At 45.9% G+C, this 22,004-nt stretch overlaps 1 protein-coding gene across 2 annotated transcripts in view; it reads left to right on the top strand.

Moving 5' to 3' along the window:
* The window catches only part of TPR (translocated promoter region, nuclear basket protein), a 684,526-nt gene that overhangs the window by 161,559 nt on the left and 500,963 nt on the right, over window positions 1–22,004 (top strand). For both annotated transcript variants that reach the window (XM_086956072.1, XM_086956065.1), the window contains exon 21: window positions 15,638–15,815. In XM_086956072.1, the coding sequence (XP_086812198.1) occupies window positions 15,638–15,815 (178 nt within the window). The remainder of the gene's footprint in view (window positions 1–15,637; window positions 15,816–22,004) is intronic.

The following is a 22,004-nucleotide window of genomic DNA, read 5'->3' as shown; positions in this document are numbered from 1 at the left end:
TTAAAAATCAGTCTATAAATAACGTGGAAGTACGTTAAGGCAATTCAAATGATAGCACACAATTTAAACACATCCTTCTGTTGCTGGCTCTGTATCAGCTACTTTTTAAATAATGTCCAGAAAGTTTAGGTGATTTTCAAAGTCCTTAGTAAATGACAGACCAGGTTTCTAAAACCACATGTGTCCTTGGTAGGCACAATAATGACATCCTTTTCTTCTTAGTGGATTTGCTTTTCCAGTTAGTTACAATGTAACCCAGGTGGACCACTGGCGCGCCCGGCTCGGCAGAGTCTAGAAGTCAGGCGGAGCGCTGGAACCTCGGAGTCGGCCTGGCTTCTGCCGCCTCTGCACCCAGCCCCGCGGCTCCCCCTCACAACCCGCTCCGCCGCCGCTGCTCGTGCCCAAGTTTCAAGTTTGTTTATTTATGATAACGGAACTCTCACGAGATCCACATAAAAGACATAGTAATACATTCAATAAAATCATAGATAAAAGTACAAACAAGTACATAAAATGAGAATACAGAGGAATCAAGGCATCTAAATTACCACTTAATACAAATCCAGGAAACATTTGAAAAATGTGTACAGTTTAAAGCAAAACATTTCATTGGGGGGATTGATCATGGCCGAACTAAAAGCGGAGGCAGACAGAATATTCAATTGAAGGCAAATGGGTCTTAGCCATTTTCGCCTATAAGACATCAGAGCTGGGCAGACAAAAATATCATGGAGCAAGTCCTGATCTTTCATATGACAAAAATCAGACAGCTGATGAACCATACCATCTGGACAAGAGCAATTTCAAAGGGAGTAAATCCTGTCTTACTAGAAACAGTATGCGTCTGACACCATGAGGAATGTTCCAATGAACATATGGTTGTGCTTTCCTCACCAGACAGGAGTCCTAACTGGAGTAACACCCTTTTTCAAAGTGCGGAGCTCTCTATACAGTCTAAACCCTAGTTCCCACGAGGAAGACTTCAAAAGGGTTTTTAACTGATATGGTGGCAAAGAAAATAAAACAGCTTTATCCAGTTGTAAATGACTCACAGCATATCTAAAAAATTTTATAATTTGTGAATAATCGTTAAAATTTCCCAGCAACTCAGTTTTTATACGATGTCTTAACGTGCCTGGCTCACCCCTTGCTAGGCTGAAAACCCAGCGCACGATCCCCGCCAAACCTTGGACCCAGCTACTACGTAAGCCGAATTCCTTCTAAGAGCAGCTGTTGAACTAGCTGTATTGACGGATACAAGGCTACGTAAAATTTTTCCTTCCAAGGAATCTAAAAAGCTCCAGTTTTTTATATCAATTAGGTCTATTCCATTGAGTAAGGAGGCAGGGATTTTTGCTCGAAATACATATAAATATTAGCTTTTTCGCTTAAATTACTCATAACCATTTTACCAAGGAAGGTATAAGATTTCACTGGTTCCAATTTTTGGCCCCCCACAGTCCAAAGAAAGTTCTTCCTACCCGACATACACATCCCTTTGCTTTTTGCAATATTTATCAGCAGAAAATGTTTTCCTGCATACCTATATAAGGCATGCAGGCGATTATTCAGTCCCTTAGGCGTTAGGTCAAGAATCAAAATATCATCCGCATACATAAGGCATACAATTGGGGAACCCCCCAGGATCGGAGCAATACCTGAACATGCAGAGAGGACCTGAGGTAAATCAACTATATAAAGGGAAAACAGCAGAGGAGCCAGCAGGCAACCCTGCTTTAACCCGTTGGACGTGTGAATGGTTCTAGATAGTCCTCTTTCCCCGCCTAGCAACACTCTGCACCAGGTGTCCGAATACAGGGCACGGACTAATTTAATAAGAAAGGATGGCATTCCTAAATCGAGTAACTTTCCCCACAGCAATGTTCTGTCCACTTTATCGAAAGCTGTGGAGAAGTCGATGAAGGCGCCATAAACTCGTCCTCCACGAACTTTAACATATTTCTCCGTTATAACCTGGAGAGCAGTCAAGTTATCTAAAGTACCGTGCTTTAGCCTAAAGCCAGTTTGTTCAAAGGGCAAAATTCCGGCCTTAGATACCCAATCGTTAATTAAAGTAAGAAGACATTTTGCAAAGACCTTGCCAATGGCATCTAGCAAAGCGATTTGATGGTAGTTTTGGGGTAGGTCTCTAGCCCCTTTTTTAAATAAAGGGACTAGAATGCTCCCTTTCCAGGATTGGGGGGACGGTGCCGCTAATAAAACAAGATTTGAACACTGGATGAAGAATTTTGCTCCATAATTCGCTCTGTTTTAGAACGGAAATGGGGACCTCGTCGGGACCCATCGCACCAGAAGAGCGCATGCCCCTAATGGCTAGTTCGATATCCTTTTCGGACGGGGGAATCATATAAGCCAGAGTCCTCATAAGGAGCATCGTTATCCCGTTGCGGACCATTGCTGCTGTACAAATTCTCAATGTAATGAACCCAGATCTGCTCATCAATGGCAATTGGCATAGGACAGGATCTAGTGCCGCAACCTTTGCCAATTAGTGACCAAAATAGCCTGGTTTGACCCTTATATGAGGATTCCCGGAGTTTAATCCATAAGGAATCCTCATTATCTCTTTTTAATCTGGCCTTCAACCTTGATCTCCTTCTTTTTAGTAATGCTAATTTATGATGCCCTTCCTGAGTAAATGATAAGTATTGACCCCTTATCAATTTATTTATTTCAATATTTAATTGCCGAAGCGATTCGGGGAATACTAAAGGTTTTTTAATAGAGGGGACTTTCTTAGCTATTGAGGTTACTAATTCTAAAAAATCTGCAAAGCCTAATAGTTCCCTCCCATCCCATTGAAACAAATTCTCAACGGTAAAAGTTAAGAGACTCAGCAAACACTCAAAAGCACCGTGATTCCAGTAACATTTCCCCGAGCTGGCGCCAAAATTCACCAAATCAGTGTCAATGTGCCAGGAATCCGCCTGAGAAGGTCTGAGAGTAACTGTAAGTGTCAGCACCTTGTGGTCGCTAAGTTCAGAATTAACAACTGAAACATCCTTCATATAAGAAAAGAAGGAACAATCTGCAACTACATAGTCAATAATTAAATCTCCATTTTTTGATTTATGTGTAAACGCTGCAGGGGTGTCTTAGAGGGGAGTCTACCATTTATTATTAGGCAATCCACCTTCCAGAATTAGTTTACCTCTTTTGTTGGATTTAATATTTGTTGGAAACAAAGCCTGAGGGATGTGAAGAGATTCTTCCCTAAGTTTATTTCTAAACAGATCAAGGCCACAATTAGAGATCTTACAATTAAGGTCCCCAAGTAACAATATATAAGGTGGGGGAGAAGAATCCATAAGTTTAGTTATAAAGGAAAAGAGTGACTTTAAACCATCATTAAACAAGTATTTGGGGGAATGTAGGTATTTATTAAAACAAGCGATTTATTTGGGCAATCCTTAATCAGATTTTTCAAAGTTATTGCCTTGGACAGTTTATTAGGTTCTAAATGGTGGGAATAATTCCAGTTGATTCTATTGGACAGTAAACCTGCTATTCCACCCTTCGCATGACCTCTCCTAGAGGGCAATGCACTACCATCTAGAACAAAGTACTCTTTATCCAACATTAGTTTTCCTTCCACCCAAGTTTCCTGAAGACAAATTACGTCCGCTTCTAAAGAACGTAAGAATAATAGTTTTTCCTGGCTGTTTTTGAAACACGCAATATTCCATGAGATTATCTTCAGATCAGTGTTAAAAATTTAGATGCGGTTTAAGGCAAGAAGTGGATTTGCTAGAGCGAACACCGGGCAACCAACTCCATTTTGAATTGTCATCCATCAAAACTTTAGGAAGAGGAGGGTTTTTATAGAGAACTTGCCGTTCATTTTTTGAAACACATATTTTTAAATCCTCGGATCTAACTGAGGACCAATCTGTAGGATTCGAATTTACACCAGAGATTGTTGGCAAGTTGGTGGATAATTTGTTACTCCGTTCCACTACGAAAAATGGGGTAACATCAATCCCTCTGATTTGTAATTCCTCTGCCCACTGTAAGATGTGATTTAAAACCAGTTTAGAAAAAAATTTGACCCTTGCAGTTTTCCCTAAAGTGACGTTAGAAAGAAGTACCACCTCCAGGTCCGAAGTTTGAATTAGTTTTAGACTTTCAATCTCATGAAAACATTTAAGAAGAACCGATCTATTTAAGATAAGGTCAGTATCAAATAGAGGAGAAAAGTCTAAAAAAAGAGTATCTACATTTACTTTCTCCCTAGTCGGCACAGAGGGGATAGGCACAATTGGAGAAGAGTCATGAAAAGGCCTAGCCAGGGGGTTAAGAGTAGAAGGTAAAAGATTTACAGGTAATAACGAAACAATAGGATGAGAGTGATTAGAGGAACCTGTGAGACCAGAATCAATAGTCGCTTGATCCACTTTGGGAGGACCAATTATATTATCATGTAAATCGAGGGACTGCTCATTCAGGCAGGATTTTTCTGTTACGGCCTCTAAATTATTTTCAAACGTGAGTTTCCTCTGTCTTTTTTTTTTTTTTTAGAGAATCTCCGGACAGGTTTCCTCTTTTTTATTTTATTCTTTTTATGCTTTATGGAGGCTACCTTTTCACCAATACCTGGGGAATCAATAAGAGACTCTTCCTCTTTTTTTATGTGTGGAAAATATGGGGAATAAGGGAGGTACTTATAAGTTTTGAGTAACGGTAGAGACAGACAAGGATTCTATCTCTTCGTCGTGAGTGACGACACAGTTGCCTCCAGCAGAAATCACATTGTCGACAATAGGAACCGCCAATGTGACTGCTAACTTATTTCCATTCTGACCTTCAGAAATGGGATGTAAATCCATTTGAGCTGGGTCTAAAGTTACCATTTCATTTGGAGACCTCTTATTATTTGAGAGCACCAAAAAGTTGTCGGGCTCTGGATGGCACCCGAGAACGGACCCACCTTTATTATGCAAAAGCACCCTTAGGATTTGGGTTACCGTATCAAGGACGCAGTCCGAACCTCCAACAAATTTTTCCAGTAAACGAAGAATTAATGATAACAATGATTCCAGGGAGGACAGGGAATTAGAGATTAGATTATCACTAGCACTCGAAGGGCTCACAGGAATATTATTCAAATTAGTGCCAGAACAGGAGGTAAAATGTAGCTGAGCTAGAGAAAAATCAAATTTATTAGAAGGGGTACTACTATGAGGGCGAGGACTAGGAATTAAAGGGGCTTCAGTAATGTTGGAATTAGCCCTGGCATCAACATGAAAGAGTTCCAACGGCCTTTTTTGCGACATTAGATCAATGTCCGGTAAAGTAAAGTCTCCCTCCGGAATTACAGGGGTAGAGGATAAATCTGGAAAAATCGTAGGTTTCTCTATGGTTAAATGGGAAGGATTAGGCACTATAGGAAGAGGTAATTGTAAAGAAATGGCATTGGAAGTTTTTAAGGAAATACAACCAGTAGTCTCATGGGGAAGTTCCAATTGCCTCTGCGAATCAGTTATAGCCAAAGGGAGACCCCCACTGTTTTGGAGGAGGGAGATCCGAGATGGAACGAGGCAGGAACCCCAATCGGGGTTGCATTATCCTTAGCAATGGAAAGAGCTGGCTCTGACACTTTACCCTCTAGTGCAGTGGTTCCCAAACTTTTTTGACCTGTGGCTCCCCTGACCTAATCGGCAGTTGGCCGTGGCTCCCCACCATTTTTTTACCGGTGGGTGGGTGGGTGGTGTGTACCTCCTGTTATCTTCCTTAAAGTATTTGGGACGCAATGAAGGTATTATATTGGTTGGAATGCTTGAATTATTAATCTGATCCACTGGCAATCACTTTGGCTGCATCCCAATGCATCGTTTTTTCCCCCAACAGAGTGCCTGGTCCCAAACCCTTATTTCTGCCAGCTGCTGCTTTCAGTACCTTTTGGTACTGAGACCCGCTCTGAGAAAATGGAACATTGAGTTTGGTCTGTCGTAATCCGTATCCCCAGCCTTATTTTTACACTAAAAAGGTCTGTCCTTCCATCTGTGTGCCCATCTATATCCAAACATATTCAACCATTTGCACACCTATCCACCATATATCCTTCCGTCCATCATTTCACTCATCCATCCCTCCATCCACCCTTTCTCTCATCCATCCATTATTCATCTACCCACCCTTTCACCCCATCCATCTGTACAATCATCCATGCATCCACTCTTCCACACAGCCATCCATTCACTTACTCATCCATCCACCCATTCACTTACTCATCCATTCACCCAGTCATTTATCCTTCCACCCATTCACCCTTTCAGTCATTCATCCTCCCTTTCTCTCTCCATCCCCCTTTCACTTATCCATCCATCTACCCACCCATTTACTCATCCATTCATGAATCCATCCATGGATGTATGACATTACAACGCATGCTTTTACAATACATGCTTTTACATCGCAAGTTTTACAACGCATGCCTTTACAACGCATAACGCTTTGGGGTGCTGGATAGTGAATAGTTTAATTTACTATTCCAACTCCCGTCCCCGTGGATAGTAGGGAAGGTGTTGGATAGTAAATTAAAACTATTCCCTATCCTAGAGCGCCCCCAGCACAATGCGTTGTAATGGTTTGCGTTGTAAAAGTTGCGATGTAAAAGCATCGCGTGGTAAAAGTTGCGTTGTAAGTGATGTTTCCCTCCATCCATTGATCCTATTACTAATCCATTCTTTCACTCATCCAGCCATCCGTTATCTCATCCATCTACCCTTTCACTTCACTCATCTATCCATCCTTTTGTCCATCTACCCCCTTTCACTAACTCATCAATCCTTACATCCACCCTTTCACTCATCCATCCATTCACCATTTCACTTATCAATTCATCCATCCACCCATTCACTTGCCCATCATCTACCCTTTCATTCACCCACCCATCCATCCTTTCACACACCCATCCACACTTTTACCCTTCCACCCATACATCTACCCATCCACCCATACATCCATCTATTTACCTTTTCTCTCAGCCATACTTCCATTCATGCTCATCCATCCATCCTTTCTTTCATTATCTATCCATTCCCCCTTTCATTCATGCATTCATCCTTTCAGTAATCCATCCAGCCATTCAGACATTCCTTCACTTATTTACTCACCCACCTTTTCACATTATGAGCTGAGCCTTTGTTTGCAGAGTTGCAGGCAGAAGAGTCATCAGGAATGAACTACAGCAAGGGGTGGGGTGCGGTGGTGGAGAGTTCACTATGCCCCTGCACATAGGCAGACTGAAAACGTAGAAGTCATGCATGATGCACAGTGCCAGGATGTGAGGTTACTGTAACATGGTGTTGTTTCCAGGGCTTTAAGCGGTGTAAAAAAACTGGGGGGGGTCTCTTCAGTGTTTGACGTAATTAAGAGCGCAGCTTAAAACACGTACGCTAAAAATCTGCGCTTAGCATAGTGTTACGCCTCACTGGTATTATGTTGTCTCTGTCATTGCATCCAGATATATAAATAATACAGCAAGTATCATTACACCTCAACAAGCCAGGAATATTGGCTTTGTTAATGGTTGCTAGTTCCTTAAAAAAAAAAAAAGGAGCAACCATGGCTTTGTTGAATACAATATTGAAAATACTTCAGTTCTAAAATGACAGGACAGTGAGAGAACGATAACATGTTCTTTTAAATTTATTTTACAGGCTTCTTTGAATGAAGTGATTTCCAACGTTGCAGCGTGGGCGTTTTACTTTTTATAGTACAGAATGCCCTTCTGTACCCTGAGGCACGAGGAGGCCGCCACATGGGGTAACACCCCCAGACTGCCCCATTGACATTCAGTAAGTGGCAATCAGCGGCATACTGAATGACAATGGGCGGGAGGGGCTGCTCTCGTGCTCCTAGAGGAGTGCGCGGCGCCTCCAGCAGCAGGGGTGAGGCCTCTCACAGGGAGCAGCGCTGCTCCCTGTGATGGCCAAAGTTACAGATAAAAGGCCCGTGGAATTTAAGGACGGTTGGTCACCCTAGTGTGCGCGGCGCCCCTGGCACCTCATTACGGCGTACTGGGGCGCCGCGGCGCACAGTTTGGGAACCACAGCTCTAGTGCATCAGGGTGTAAGATATCCACCATAACTTTGTCCTTTCCCATAAACTAAAAAGTTGACATTGGCCTTTCAGTTGCAGGGAGGAATTAATTTTATTACGTAAGGGGTTTGATTTAGTTTTAGAACCAGACCTCCCCACTAGAACACGACCAGAACAAAGTTTTTTTGCAGTCATAGATGTGTTAACAGAGGAACACAATTTGCAGAGGTAAAACAATAAGATAACACTCCAAAGCAAAACAACAAATAGATCCAAGAGGGCAGAAGAAGAATGAGACAAAAATCAAAGGGACAAGGCCCAGCCCAGCCTACTTTAGCCTCTGACGGTCACAGACGGTCCCGCCCTTGTCCCTGGCTTCTCCCGGCGCGCTCCCGCGCAGCGGTAGTAGCGTGCGATGTTTATAGGGGAGTAGCAAGGGGAGGCGTGGCCAACAGGGAGAGCGGCCCAGGTGATTCGGGTCAGGTCAGCAGCAGGGACTCCTGGGAATTGGAGTCCGACAACTGACACGCTCGCAGCCCTGCTTTAACAATTCCCACAGCAGTCTTTAAAGTATTCTGCTCCCCAACGTCCTCAGGGGGCAAGCGCCGCGAAGCGGGACCCGCGAAGCGGGTCCAGCGAAGCGGGTCCAGCAAGAGGTAGCGCTTGGTGGAGGATAAGGCGCTCAGAGTTTCTTAAGCGCAGGCAAGCTCCACCGGCAGCAGAGGTCAAGTCCCAGCAAACAAACACAAAGGAAAAAGAATCTCACGTAGATCTGGTGATTTTAACTGTGATAGGGGAGGCGTGGCTCGTGCCCGTTGCTGCTCTCAGAAACACCCTAAACAAACATCACATGGCTACCGTGTGCCAATCATGGGGTCGCTAGGGGGCCGTTTGTAGGAAGGTGGATATCGGACTATGGTTGCCCCCCACTTTTTGCCTGGTGTTTTGCTGGTTTTTCGACTTAGTTGACCTGGGGCCCTGCTATTCAGGACCCCAGGCCCACTGCTCTCTGTAAAATGGATTCCATGTGCTAGGTACATATCTAATTGGATACTGAGTCACCTTATCAGTCCCTGTACAGTGTACCCTAGGTACCCAGGGCATAGGTGCACTCGGGGCCTACCAGGGGCTGCAGCATGTATTATGCCAACCTGGCTGGCCATCCAAATCGGACACATCTGGCTGATCAATCAGCTGGGGCAAGGTGGTGTAATCACCCTTTGCTTTAGATATAGTATCCCTATATCTAACCCTAAAATGGACACATATCCTCCTATCAGTCACTCCTATGGCAGGCCTTATCAATCCTGAAGGCAGAGTGCTTGGAATTATGTGAGATGGTGCTCTAGCATGAGCTGAGCCTGTCTGCAGCTTTCGGAACCAAGTCCTTTAGCTGTTTCCATGATAACGCTATACCATATACTCTTAAGTGCATTATAATCCTCGCGGTTATTGCTAACTTTGGTATAGCATTATCAAAACATGTCGAGTAAGGTGTCATACGAATTGGAATACTACCCCCTCTCCAATTCTGGCGACGGGGGTAGCATTCCACCCTTCTAGAGGGACACGACATGTATGTAACTGTTAACCCCGGTTAAAGTTAACTTGAGCCTCAGCATCACAAAATGGATGCTGCCACCACCGACACAAGTCTGACCTCCTGCCGCTGGGAGTCCTTCCAGCGAGGGAGGCTTGGACAAAGGGTTTCCTGCCTTGGGAGGTGCTCGCACCACCCCAGACAGGATTTTGTGTATTAGGTAGGACAGGGCTGAAAGGAATGAGACATGCCTGGGGCACACAAGGTGTCCCTGTGCATACACCGGTCTAAACCAGTTCCTGGGGCACTCCAGCCCCGGAGCTGGCACAAGACCGGACAAAGGATAGGGGGTGTAACCACCCCCCTTCCTGGTCCCACCCAGAGGAGGGACCCAGTCGTAGTACAGCCCCCTTTAGCCGGATAAAGGTAGGAGCTCGTCCCATTCCAAATTAGATTATCCTGAACAACTTTACAAGAAGAAACTCTGGACTTCGACGTTCTGCTCCACAGAAGACTGAAGAAATCTCCCTTGTGGCCAAGGAGTGTCCACCCTGCACAAGCAGGCACCATCAGCGTCCAGCGGCTTCCCTTTGTCGTCTTCCTGCAAGGATCCAGACTTCAGAGCCTGACGAGACCCGGATTCCCAGACCTCTCCGACCTCTACCTACATCTGCAGCACAGCTGAGATCCATGGGTGCGACGAGACACGTGGGACCGGCCATCTTGAAAGAAGCAGCACTTCGCTCCAGCACGACTTCAGAGGCATCCTCGTCCAAGTGCTTTGGGGACTGAGAAGCCCTGACCCGAGCAGTTCCTGCACCGAAGACCAGCATCCACGAGATCTGCGTGGGGCCCTTCTGCCTGTTTGCTGCTCGACGCGTTGTCTGGTCACTTGCCGGCTGGCTAGTGGCCTCCTAGACGACGAATTCCAAAATTGTCACTGCTGGTCTGGTTGCTCCAGACTGGCCCTTGCTCCCTTCCAAAAGAGGAGCACCCGGGACCCTCCTGGTCCACTCCAGACGCCGTTTCCACTCACCGCATGGGTTGCCTTTGCCAAGGCCTGTTGACTCCGAATCTGAAGCCGACACAGCAGACAGCGAGAGCCTGCGTGGGACAGCTCGTGCCTCCATCCTGGTCGTTGAAGACACCACCTGGTCCACGTCACGTGGCTGCAGAGACAAGCGTCCACCTTCACCTGATCCCGACGACATCTGGTTCCACTCCTGGTTCCACTCAAGTCACTGGCTAGTGACTTTGAACATTGTCCCCTCTGCTTTCAGGTTCTTCTCTTCACTGATCCACCCTTGGATCACACCGGACATCTTCCTCCTGACCGCCTGCAGCATCTTTTCTTCCAGGCTCCATAGACTTCAACGCCGGAACCTGACACGACTTGGCACCTATGCACCCGCAGCCTGTGGTTGAGGTAACACGAGCATTTCGGTGCTCAAGGGTAGATTGACTCTCCTAGTGTCCAGTTCCACAGTCATTTTAGTTCTACCTAGTCAGGATTGTCCATACTTACCTTTTTCTTGAACTGTACTGTCCATAGACACTGTTACGCATCTCGCGTGTGAGTTCACACTCTGCACACGCGTTCCGTGGGCCTCCCATTACCTACCTAGAGTTAGTATAGCGTGGTCCCAGCGATCCTACAGCCTCTGGACAGCTCCATTTCTATTATCGACTTTCACATTCCACTTACTTAGTATATGGTTTGTCGTGCCCCTAGGGCACCATTGTAAATTGTGCAACTTGAACATATTTTTCCTAAGAGTTTGTCATGTGGTTAGCCCTCTGATCTCATAAAGAGTTCAGAGGTGTATGTTAGTTAATAAATACTTGTTTATTTTCATAACCTGTGTGGTGTCCTTTCACTTGGTATTCAAGGGGTTATATGTGGTAAAACAGCTGGCTTCACATGCCAATAGAGTTTAGCCTAAGACTGCTTTGTCCATGCTACCATTAGGATAGCTGGTCTATAAGGTTGACTTACAACCAATCACCATAAGGGTTGTTTGGACTGATACAAGGTGACCACTAGAACTAGTGAGCATCATATATCAGGCCAACTTCTCACACTGTTGCTAAGGCTTTGTTTCGTCTGAACAGACCGCGACCCAGGCTGGTTACCAAGGGGGTGGAGATCTCGCTCCCGTACTCTGGCTGTTCCACCCATTAATGTAATTAATGTATGCAGATCGGGCGGGGGGGGACCCTATGTATATTCGGGTGTGGCTCACAACTGTGAACTCCTCCTTATAAATAGTCGAAGAAATACTTGCTTTTTTTCTAAATCTCAAAGAAGTTAAGAAATCACTTTTTTTTTTTTTTTTAGAGAACTTCATAATACTTAAAACACGATAAGTGTTTTGCGGAATAGCACAATCCGCATGTGGGACACATTTTTCTTGGGTGCCAAACACTATTTTTTATCCCAATTCTACTCTGCCAATCACCCCCTCCGCCCTCATGTTCTTGTTTCAGGAGCGCTGCCAATGTCCAGGCGACCTTCTCCCCTCCCCTTACCCTCCTAAAACTTGGAAACTCCAGGGGCGATAACTGGGTCGTGACGGCACTTCAGCCACGGCCTGGCTCATATGCTCTGAGCCAATCACCAGGGTCGGATTGGGATCACAATTCGGCCCGGGCACTGACGAAAAAAGTGGCCCACATTCAAGAGGCGTGGCCCATATTTAAGAGCGTGGCCCACATTCAAGGGGCGTGCCCTTTCATGAAACACCATTTGCACAGACAAGGAATGAAAGTGGGAGGATACTGTTCTTGCACACAACACAGGGCCAAGGTGACAATGGCCTACATGCTGAGCAACTAAAAAAAATAGCAAGGCCCCTTTTTGTCACAAAATTATTCCAGCCCTCCAGCACTGGAGCACCTGAAAAGCAGCAAAGCCCCTGCTATTACTAACCTACTTAGCCCTCCCCAGACCTTCAGCTCAGGAGCACATGAACAGAGGTAAGGCCCCTGTAATTAGTAAATTAATCAACCCTCCAGGCCTTGGGAAAATGTCCTGGCAGGGGAGCACAAAACACAGCTTTCTGGGTCATCCAAGGTAGCCAGGTAGCCAGGGGGAGGCTGAGGTGAAGCTGGTGCATGGGAAGTGCCTTCCCAGTGTGTTCTGGCAGTTTGAGTATTTACCATTTACTGTAGTATTACCCTTGTACCTGTGTATGGTACCCTTTTGTAACTTGCACACGTCACTTTTCTCGTGTAACACACTGTTTGCTACCTCTCACTTTTGTTTGCTTTAGATACTTGCACAAGTGCCACCATTGCCTACATAACGTTTGTTCTTGTGCTGGAGTGTCTGCCATTATTTGCAGTATTATACCTCTACTTGTATTTTGTACGCTTTTGTAACCTGCACACATGTCACTTCTTCCTCCTGTAATGTATCGTTTGCTCCTCTTGTATTTTGGTTGCTCACTATTGTCACTTTTGATTCATGTAACTTAACGTTTGCTTTTGTAATTTGTCCACTTGTAATTTTTCTCCTCATGTATTATTGCTGTTCCTAGTGTGAAGCGCTCTGACACCTTCGGGTAAAGTCTGCGCTATATAAAATCGCATAAATAAATAAAACAAAAAAATTCCAAACATCACCAGGCCCCCACAGCAAGACCCATTCTTCCTCGCCCACTGTGCCCTGAATGTGAAGGGCTGTGGGCGAGGTGTTAAGACTAACACCGTTTCTGGGCTGCATGGGCGCCAGGGGGCCGAGGTGCAAATGGCTCAAAGGCCTGAGAAACACCTGGCCCCCAGGGAGGCCGATTATGGCAAACAATCACCCCTCCCCAGCCCAGCCTCAGCTTGATTGCTTGGCAGGGCAGGGGTGAAGGAGATCCCCCCTCAGCTGACAATCGCTGTCTGGCCGCACAGCGAGGCAGCTTTCATTTTCTGTGTCTGTCTTCGTTCACTCTGTGGGCCGGTTTTTTTTCTCCCCTTTCCTAGTCCACTCTCTGTGGACTGGGACAGGGGAGAAAAAAAACGGCCCACAGAGGGTACTGAGGCACCGGCCCATCGGCCCATTCCCGAATGCCCGCCTTGCCAATCCGCCCCTGCCAATCACCCCCTCTAACCTGTGGGGTTCGTTTATCCGGGGTGCTGCCCTGTTTGGGTTATTGTGTCCAAAGTCCAGGCGGCATGCTGCCCTCACCCTAAACTTGGAAACTCCAGGGTTGATGGGTACACGGGGTGTAATCTCTCGACTGAGGGCTACAAGTTGACTTGTGCACCGCCTCTCCACGCACAACAGGGCCACAGTACACCCCTAGCGTCCTGCCGCTCTCCTCCAGGCACTGCCCTGAGATCAGCTGTCCTCTTAGCGTCGTCACCAAGCCGTGTGAAGGACCGTGAAGACGCCAGAGGTACCCCGGGGCCGTGTGGAAAGGTGTGTGCAGGACCGTGTGAAGAAGAGTGCTTTGGGGACCCCACGGAGCTGGGGCGGGGTGTGAAGTCCTTGGAGGGCCCTAGAACTGTGTGGAGTTCGTGGGCTGTGAGCAGCAGCCACAGGACCCCCCAGCAGGTGAGTGCACGTCCCTTCACTGCCCACACTGTATGGCAATAACATTACTAAGGGTACCATACACTGACCTGTCTCTCGGCTCGCATCGAGTATTAACTCAGTGTGGTACTCCTTTCACCCAACTCAGATCCGCTCACAGACCTATCAGTTGTCATGAAGAAACCCAGGGCACTGCCATTCCCAACTCGCAGCAATATAGAGGTAAGTCTGCCAATGTGCCCTCGGCGTACCCAAGATATACGCACCTTATGAGTTTGCCCAGAGAATTTCAGGCTGAGAAGAGGCGGAGCCCCACAAACACAGGGTGGGGGTTACATACCCTGCTTGAAGTCAGGTGCAGAAGGAGGGCAGGGTATTCAAAACATCCAGATTCTAAATGGAAAAGCCCCCCTTTCGTTTATAAATAATTTGGGACACGTTGATAAAAAGTGCACATGAGCACAACTGTACCTTTGTCAAGGGCTGACCATATGGTGACCTTTCATCTCCGCTCCACCCACAAGACCCTCTCCACCCAGGTCTCACAATTATGCAAGTTTAAGCTATTGGCATTGTAAATAACAATGCCTTTTATTTATGTTTTAACAACGAAAACAAAAATAAATGGCATTGTTGTTTGCAATGTCAATAGATCAAACTTGCATAAATGCGTGACCTATTGCATTGCAAATGCTTGTTCTTTACTATCCAGGGCTTAGAGAGCATGAAGATGCACAGAGCTTTTCTGGGTGGTGTAAATGTGCATTGTGAGTTTTTCAGCAGACCAGAACTAGCTAGCTGATTTGTGCACCAGCATTGACTACTTTCAGTGAAGTCACTGCCAGTATGGCCGTACATCCACACAGCACAGATTCCTTCCATTGAGACTGAAAGAGAAGCCCTGTCCTGGGAGTACTCACTAGAGCGTTCCTTTCAGAGATTGAATTCCCATTGTATGTAATAGGTGCATGCTTCTTTGGCCCTTTACTGGTTACAAAAAACCCTGCACAGGTCTGTTATTTTGGGTATGAGGCTGAACATGTAGCATACAGATCTGAACTAACTACTAAAGTCCAGAAGAACCATCTGCTAACTACATCTAGAATATGAAACACACCTGAATGATTACATGGACATTCGCTCCCTAAGGCTATTAATTGCTTTGTGCTTGTTCTTAGTTTTTCTCTGGGTGGAAATCTTCCACACGTCTTATTTAAAACTTGATAAACCTCAGGTTTTTATAGTTAATTTGCAAAGATGGGTTAGTACTTACTATGCAGCATAGATGCATTAATTCTTCTACGGTCATACTTCAGGTGTTGCGTCAAACTGTTGCGAACATCATACCACAGGGTGGTGTTCCTGTGTTTATATGGGTTCACATTTACTATGCATGCATGTTATTTGGAAACCTGCTTTATTAAGGAGGATCTTATCAGTCAAGTCTTGTCGTGTTGATTGTCTTGATTTCAGGAGCTGTTGTAAATAGTTCTGTTTCGGTCTTGCAGGTTCAGCTGCTGGATAGCAGGAAGCAGTATGATGCTGAAGTAAACCTTCACCGTAGCACCAAGGAGTTATTAAAGAATGCTCAGAAGGAGATAACTACGTTGAAGCAGCAGCTGGGTAACACGGAGGAACAGCTTGCATCTCAGGCTTCCCAGGCTTCACCCCTAACTCCTGGCAAAGGTATTTGACTGAGACTGAGGCTATTCATTTTGTTTTGCAGAAGTATGTTCTTCTGATCTGTACACACAAATAATTTATTTTCTCAAACAATAGTTTTGGCAGACGATTTTTTTTCTTTCTATTTTCAACTGAGAAATAGCCCCACCATTTGAAGAATTAATAGCTTGAAAGAGTTTGCAATTATCAGCACCCGACGCTTGCCTTCCATTTAGTGCTAGGATGTGTATATCCAGCCTGGTGGTTCTGTCCAATGTTTTTTTTCTTCCTTGCTGGTTTATGCTATTGTCTAATGGCTCCACGAAGGAGGCGCACAAAACCCACAGCATCAGTATTTTTGTTTTGTTACTGTCTGGTTTGCTCACAGTGGAGCACACTGGAATATTTCCAGTGAAAATCAAAGAAGGACTTTCTCCTTTGTACTTGGTGTCTATGTGGTTTTGTTTTTAGGCTCTACCATGAAGAGACTTGGTGTGAGTTTTGGGGTAAACGTTATGGATTCTTAATTTTTGAAATTTTGTGGACCATGGAAACATAAATTTGTTCGCCCCCATGATGCACCACCCTTTTTAATATACATGCCTCTTTGCTTTCATTCTTCTGATCATTCCGTATTTTATTTTTCTTGAACCTACGAACTCTAGGTAGCAGTTTAGCCAGGCAGGCTTAATTTCAAGCATTTGTTGCTGATTATCAAGTGGATTACTCTGAATGTTTTAAATGTAAAATGGTAAAGCGAGTTGGAATTTCTTCAGTGTGATTGGCGAAACAGGTGCTCTTATTTTAGGCATCACCCTGCCAATTATACCAGTGTGTACATTATGGATTTTATTGTTGGCAGTTTGTCAAAACCCTTTTCTCATCCAAGTAATTTCCTATTTGTTTGTTAAGAATTCTACCCCTTCTTCCCCTGTCTCTACCCTAAAACTGCTAGACAGATTACCTTTGTTTGTTTTACTCTACTAGAACTTGTATCTGGTCTTCTTAAATAGCTTATTTCAACTCCAATGTAATGCAAAATTCTGCTTCAGTCCTTTTTAGGTCTTGCGACCTGTGTTGCACTGCGCAGCAGTGCTCGCGCATGTCGCAAGACCTTTAGTAAGTGAAAAATGGGGAAATCGAGCTGACCTAGGAATCGCACACGCTTGTGCGTGTGTTTCCTTTTCAGCTCCCCATTGGCCTTTGCGTGAGTCTTATTATAAAAGACTGCACGCAATTGGCCCGAGGCGCACGCATAGTTCCTCCCATTGCCTATTGGTGTCTATTATGCGCTTGGTGCGCGTAATAGACACCAATAGGCCGTGAGAGGAGCCTTGATCATGCCCAGTGACGTCTGCAGCACTTGTTTTTATTCACTTGGTAAAAGCGTGGCACCCACGCTTTACTTCTAATGTTATAAGCAAAGTGCGGGTGCTGCAATTATACCAAAGGTAAAGAAATAGAAAAAAACATCTTTCTTTACTTTTGGTATAATCGCGGTACCCGCGCTTTACTTTTAACATTAAAAGTAAAGCGCGGGTGTCGAGCCTGACAGTTGTGCTTGTAGCCGCCTCCTTGTTTTCTTTCTTGCTGGATCCAGCGAAGTGATAGTTTTGATATGTTCCTCGATGACATCCGGTTGCAAGAGATGCCAGCTGGTGCCCTCTGTTGCAGGATGAACATTCTTGTATGATCTGCCACCCTATAGGTTTTTTTTTTTAGATAAAATGCGCAGCTGGTAGTTTAACTGATCGACCCATCCCCACCTTTATTAAACGTGAGCAGACCCTCGTATTCGGAGCAGGAAGCAAATATTTTGGTACTCCCTGCTTTTTTCAAATGAGAACCAGAGCGGAAACTTGCGTGTGCCTTATGCGTGCTTCTTGTGTCTTCTGCTGTTTATAAACCTTCAAACTATGTACTTGCCACGTTCACCTGCTGCACTTTTTCCAACACTACCTACTCCCACTTGCAGACTTGTTTGAGTGGGAATGGAGTGTATTTCACATTTGAGCTCACTTGGATATTTTGTAAGATTGCCCGCCCTTCCTTTGGCCTCTATCCACTTTTATTCACTTAAACTAGTGTCTCTTGCCACCAACTGTCTCCCCTCTCAATCACCCTGCTCCCTCGCCTCTCTGTACTCCCTCATCCATCTTTCTCGCTGCTCTGTCTTAACCCTCTGACTCTATTCCCGCTTCTCTCACTGTCTCATTCAAGCCACTAGTTTCTCACCTTTCTCCCTTTCTTTGTCACTAACCTAAGCTATCTCGCTGCTGTCTCTTTAAACACTCTCCCTCACTCTGTCACTCACTACTCATTCCGTGTCTGTCACACCTCTGTCTCTACCAGTGGTCGAAGTGGGGAAATAAAAGTAGGGGAACTGTGGGCGGAGAATCAGAGGGCAGGAATAACCTGAGCATTGGATCAGTGGGTGGAGTTAGAGGTGTGGCCAGGATGCGCAAAACATCCCAACCTTTAGTATTTGTGTGGCATTTCACTCACCAGTTGTAGGAAGGTACATCCTGACTATGGTTGCCCCCAACTTTTTACCCTGTGTTTTAGCTGGTTTTGGACATAGTCGACCTGGGACCCTGCCAATCAGGACCCCAGGCCTACTGCTCTCTCTTTAAAATGGATTCCATGTACCCTAGGTACATTTCCAATTGGTACTGGGCCACCCTATCAGACCCTGTAACTCAGGGCATGGGTGTACCCAGGGCTGCCAGGGGCTGCAGCATGTATTATGCCACCCCTGGCTGGCCTCCTAAATTTGACACAACTGGCTGCATGACAGCTGGGGCAAAGTCGTGTAATCACCCTTTGCTGTAGGTGTAGTATACCTATACCTAACCCTAAAATGGACACACAGATTCCTATCAGTCACTCCTATGGCAGGCCTTGACAATCCTGAAGGCAGAGTGCTTGGAATCGTGTGAGATGGTGCTCTGGCATGAGCTGAGCCTGTCTGCAGCTTGCGGAATCAAGTCCTAATAGCTGTTCCATGATATCGCATACCATATACTCTTAAGTGCATTATAATCCTCGCGGTTAAATGCTATCTTTGGTATTGCTTTATCAAAACATGTCGAGTAAGGTGTCATACGAATTGGAATACTAACCCCTCGCCAATTCTGGCGACGGGGTTAGCATTCCACCCTTCTAGAGGGACACGACATGTATGTAACTGTGAACCCCGGTTAAAGTTAACTGAAGCCTCAGCTCCACAAAATGGATGCTGCCACCACAGACACGAGTCTGACCCCCTGCAGCTGGGAGTCCTTCCAGCGAGGGGAGCCTGGACAAAGGGTTTCCTGTCAGGGGCGGTGCTAGCACCGTCCCAGACATGGTTTTGTGTATCCTGGGTAGGCAGGGCTTTACAGGAAGGTGACTGCTGAGTGGCACCCCGGTGCTCACTACGCATAGGCCGGTCTGAACCAGTTCCAGGGGCACACCAGCCCCTGGCCTGGGGAAGTCCAGCATGGCTGGGGGGTGTAACCACCCCCCACCTAGTCCCACCCATAGGCAGGACCTAGTCACCGGGTCAGCCCCCTTTTTTTAGTATAAAGATGGGAGCGGGCCCCCTGTTAAAATTAGATCATCTTTGGAATCAAGATACCACTTTCTTCGAAAGGACTTCACGATTTCTTCTTCAAGATTCTCCCTTGTGGCTAAGGAGTAGTCACCCTGCATCCGCAGGCACCATCCTAAAGAACACTGCGGTCTGCTGCAAGTCCTTCATCACGAATCCGACGACCCAGCTCGACGAGACCCGGCTTCCCTGGCCCCTCTGACCTCTACTCACCTCTACAGCCCAGCTGAGAACCGTGAGTGCGACGAGACCTCAAGGGACCGACGATCGCCAAGACTGCACGACATCTTTACTGCAAGCCCACCGTGTCCTCCACTGGTGAGTGCTTTGGGGTCCGAGAAGCCCCGACCCTGCGCAGCTCCAGCACCCAAGATCAGCCCCCCTGCATCTCCACGATCTGCGTGGGGCCCTTCTGCTGTTTGCTGTGCACCGCGTTGTTTGGCTACTAGCCGGCTGGCTTGTGGCCCTCTGAACGACGCCCAACGACTTCACGACTGCTGGTCTGGTTGCTCCAGGCTGGCCTTTGCTTCCTTCTTCAAGAGAGGCACCCCGGACCCTCCTGGTCCACTCCAGACGCCATTTTAGGTCCACCGCGTGGGCTTGAATTTGCCAAGGCTTTGTTGCCCAATCCTGGGTCCAGCGACGCCGACAGCTTCTATCTTCGTGGGACAGCTCGATCCTCCATCCTGGTCGCCGACAACGCCTCCTGGTCCGTGAGATCTTCGAGTCAAGCGTCACCCACTCACCTAGTCGAGGTGGCTACCATCCGGTGCCCTCCTGGTGCCCACTGACTACTGGCTAGTAGTCTCGAACTTGGTCCCCTCTGCTTTCAGGTGTCATCTATCTTCAAGATCCAGGCTTGGATCCGACTGAACTTTCTTCACTGGTCACCGGCCAGCATCTTTTCTTCCGGCTCCTGGTCCGTCTACGAGGATTCCCGACGTCTTTTCAGACCTATGCAGCTGCAGCCCCTGGGCTAGGTAACTTCGGCATTTCGGTGCCCCAGCATAGCCTCACTATCCAAGGGTCAGAATCTACTTTCGTTTTCTCCCTACCAGGTCGGGTTCGCCCGAGAACACTAACTTTCTAATTCCTAGCTACCATAGACTTTTGTCCCGCATCTCGCGTGAGAGTGCACACACTGCACCCGAGTCCCCTAGGCCTCCTAGACATAATCTAACGATTCCCTAGTCAAGTCCTAGCGATTCCAAAAGCTATTAGTACTGTACTTACCTGCTAGGAATTTCGCATTCCACTTTCAGAGTATATGGTTTTCCGTGCCCCTCGGGCATTTGTATATACTGTGCTAACTTAAGTATTTTTGTAAGAGTTTTGGTTTGTGCTTAGTACCCTGTCCTCATAAAGAGTACAGGGCTGTTGTGATCTTTAAATAAATAACTGTTTATTTTCATAACACTTGTGTGGTGTCCTTTCACTTGGTATTCAAGGGGTATATGTGTGGTAAACAGCTGGCTTAACGCGCCCTCTCGAGTCTTTAGCCTTAGACTGCTCGTATCCACGCTACTAGGATAGCTGGTCTATAAGGTTGACTTACAACCAATCATCAATAAGGGTTGCTGGACTGATACATAGTGTTCACTAGAATAGTGAGCACTGCATATCAGGCCACCTTCTCACACCAGTTACAGCTTATTATGTTATGTAATTCAACCAATGGATACACATGATTATTTAATGAGTAATATGAAATATTGACATTAGAAAACTTTTCCACTTTGTGAATTTATTTTAATCACAGAATGTCCCAAAAATGCTTAAAAGCGGAAGCACGAGCCATTTGTTTCCGAGCCATGGAGTTTGTCGTCAGCAATATACACAGAGACAATCAATTTTACGTGTGTAAATGACTGTATAGGAAATGTTACATAAGACAAAGGACTGCAAGGTGTAGGAGTCACATGACAACCACACTAGTAGAAAGTATAGTTTAATAGTGATTTGCCTGTAGAAACACAAACTCTGAATTTAAAACTTAATACCATGATTGGGGGTTCTCTTTAAAAATCATTATTGATTGGTATCAAAAATAACACTTTTTGCAACATTAGGATAATCAAAGACTTAGGGAAAAAACCATAACGCTCTAGTTTATACCTTGCAGTTTGTATGCAGCTCTTAGATGAAAGTTAATAGCTCACTGTTCTTTGTTAGGATTTTAACTTATAAACTGCAAGGAGCATAAGGATCTCACTGACAAAAGCAGTAACCCACTGACCTATTTACAATATGTGCACTTTGTGATGGGCCTGGTACATTTTCTTTGCAGCAGGCACATTAACCCTCTGCACTATCTTTCCATGAGTCAAAACTTCCACTAGACAAATCTCCGATCTCGCTCTAGGAAGAAGTTTATTCATCAGTTTATTCATCAGAGTTATCATGACATTTTTATTATTGCCGAAAATAGCTCCCCCACTTAAAGTCAGCGCCCGTTGCGGTCACACCAGTCTCACCGCCCTAGAGCCAGCTCTTCTCAGGAGTCCTGTGACCTCAGTGGCAGTTACTATTGCTCTAGGGTCTGCTACTTCGTAGGCCTGCCCGCAAGACTGGAGGTGAACTTCAGTATGGATTGTGGTGGGCAAGCCTTCAAGGTGAATCCA

The sequence above is a fragment of the Lissotriton vulgaris genome, chromosome 1_1, assembly GCF_964263255.1.
Source record: "Lissotriton vulgaris chromosome 1_1, aLisVul1.2, whole genome shotgun sequence".
In the NCBI taxonomy this organism is placed as follows: domain Eukaryota; kingdom Metazoa; phylum Chordata; class Amphibia; order Caudata; family Salamandridae; genus Lissotriton; species Lissotriton vulgaris.
This window is presented reverse-complemented; position numbering and strand designations above follow the sequence as displayed.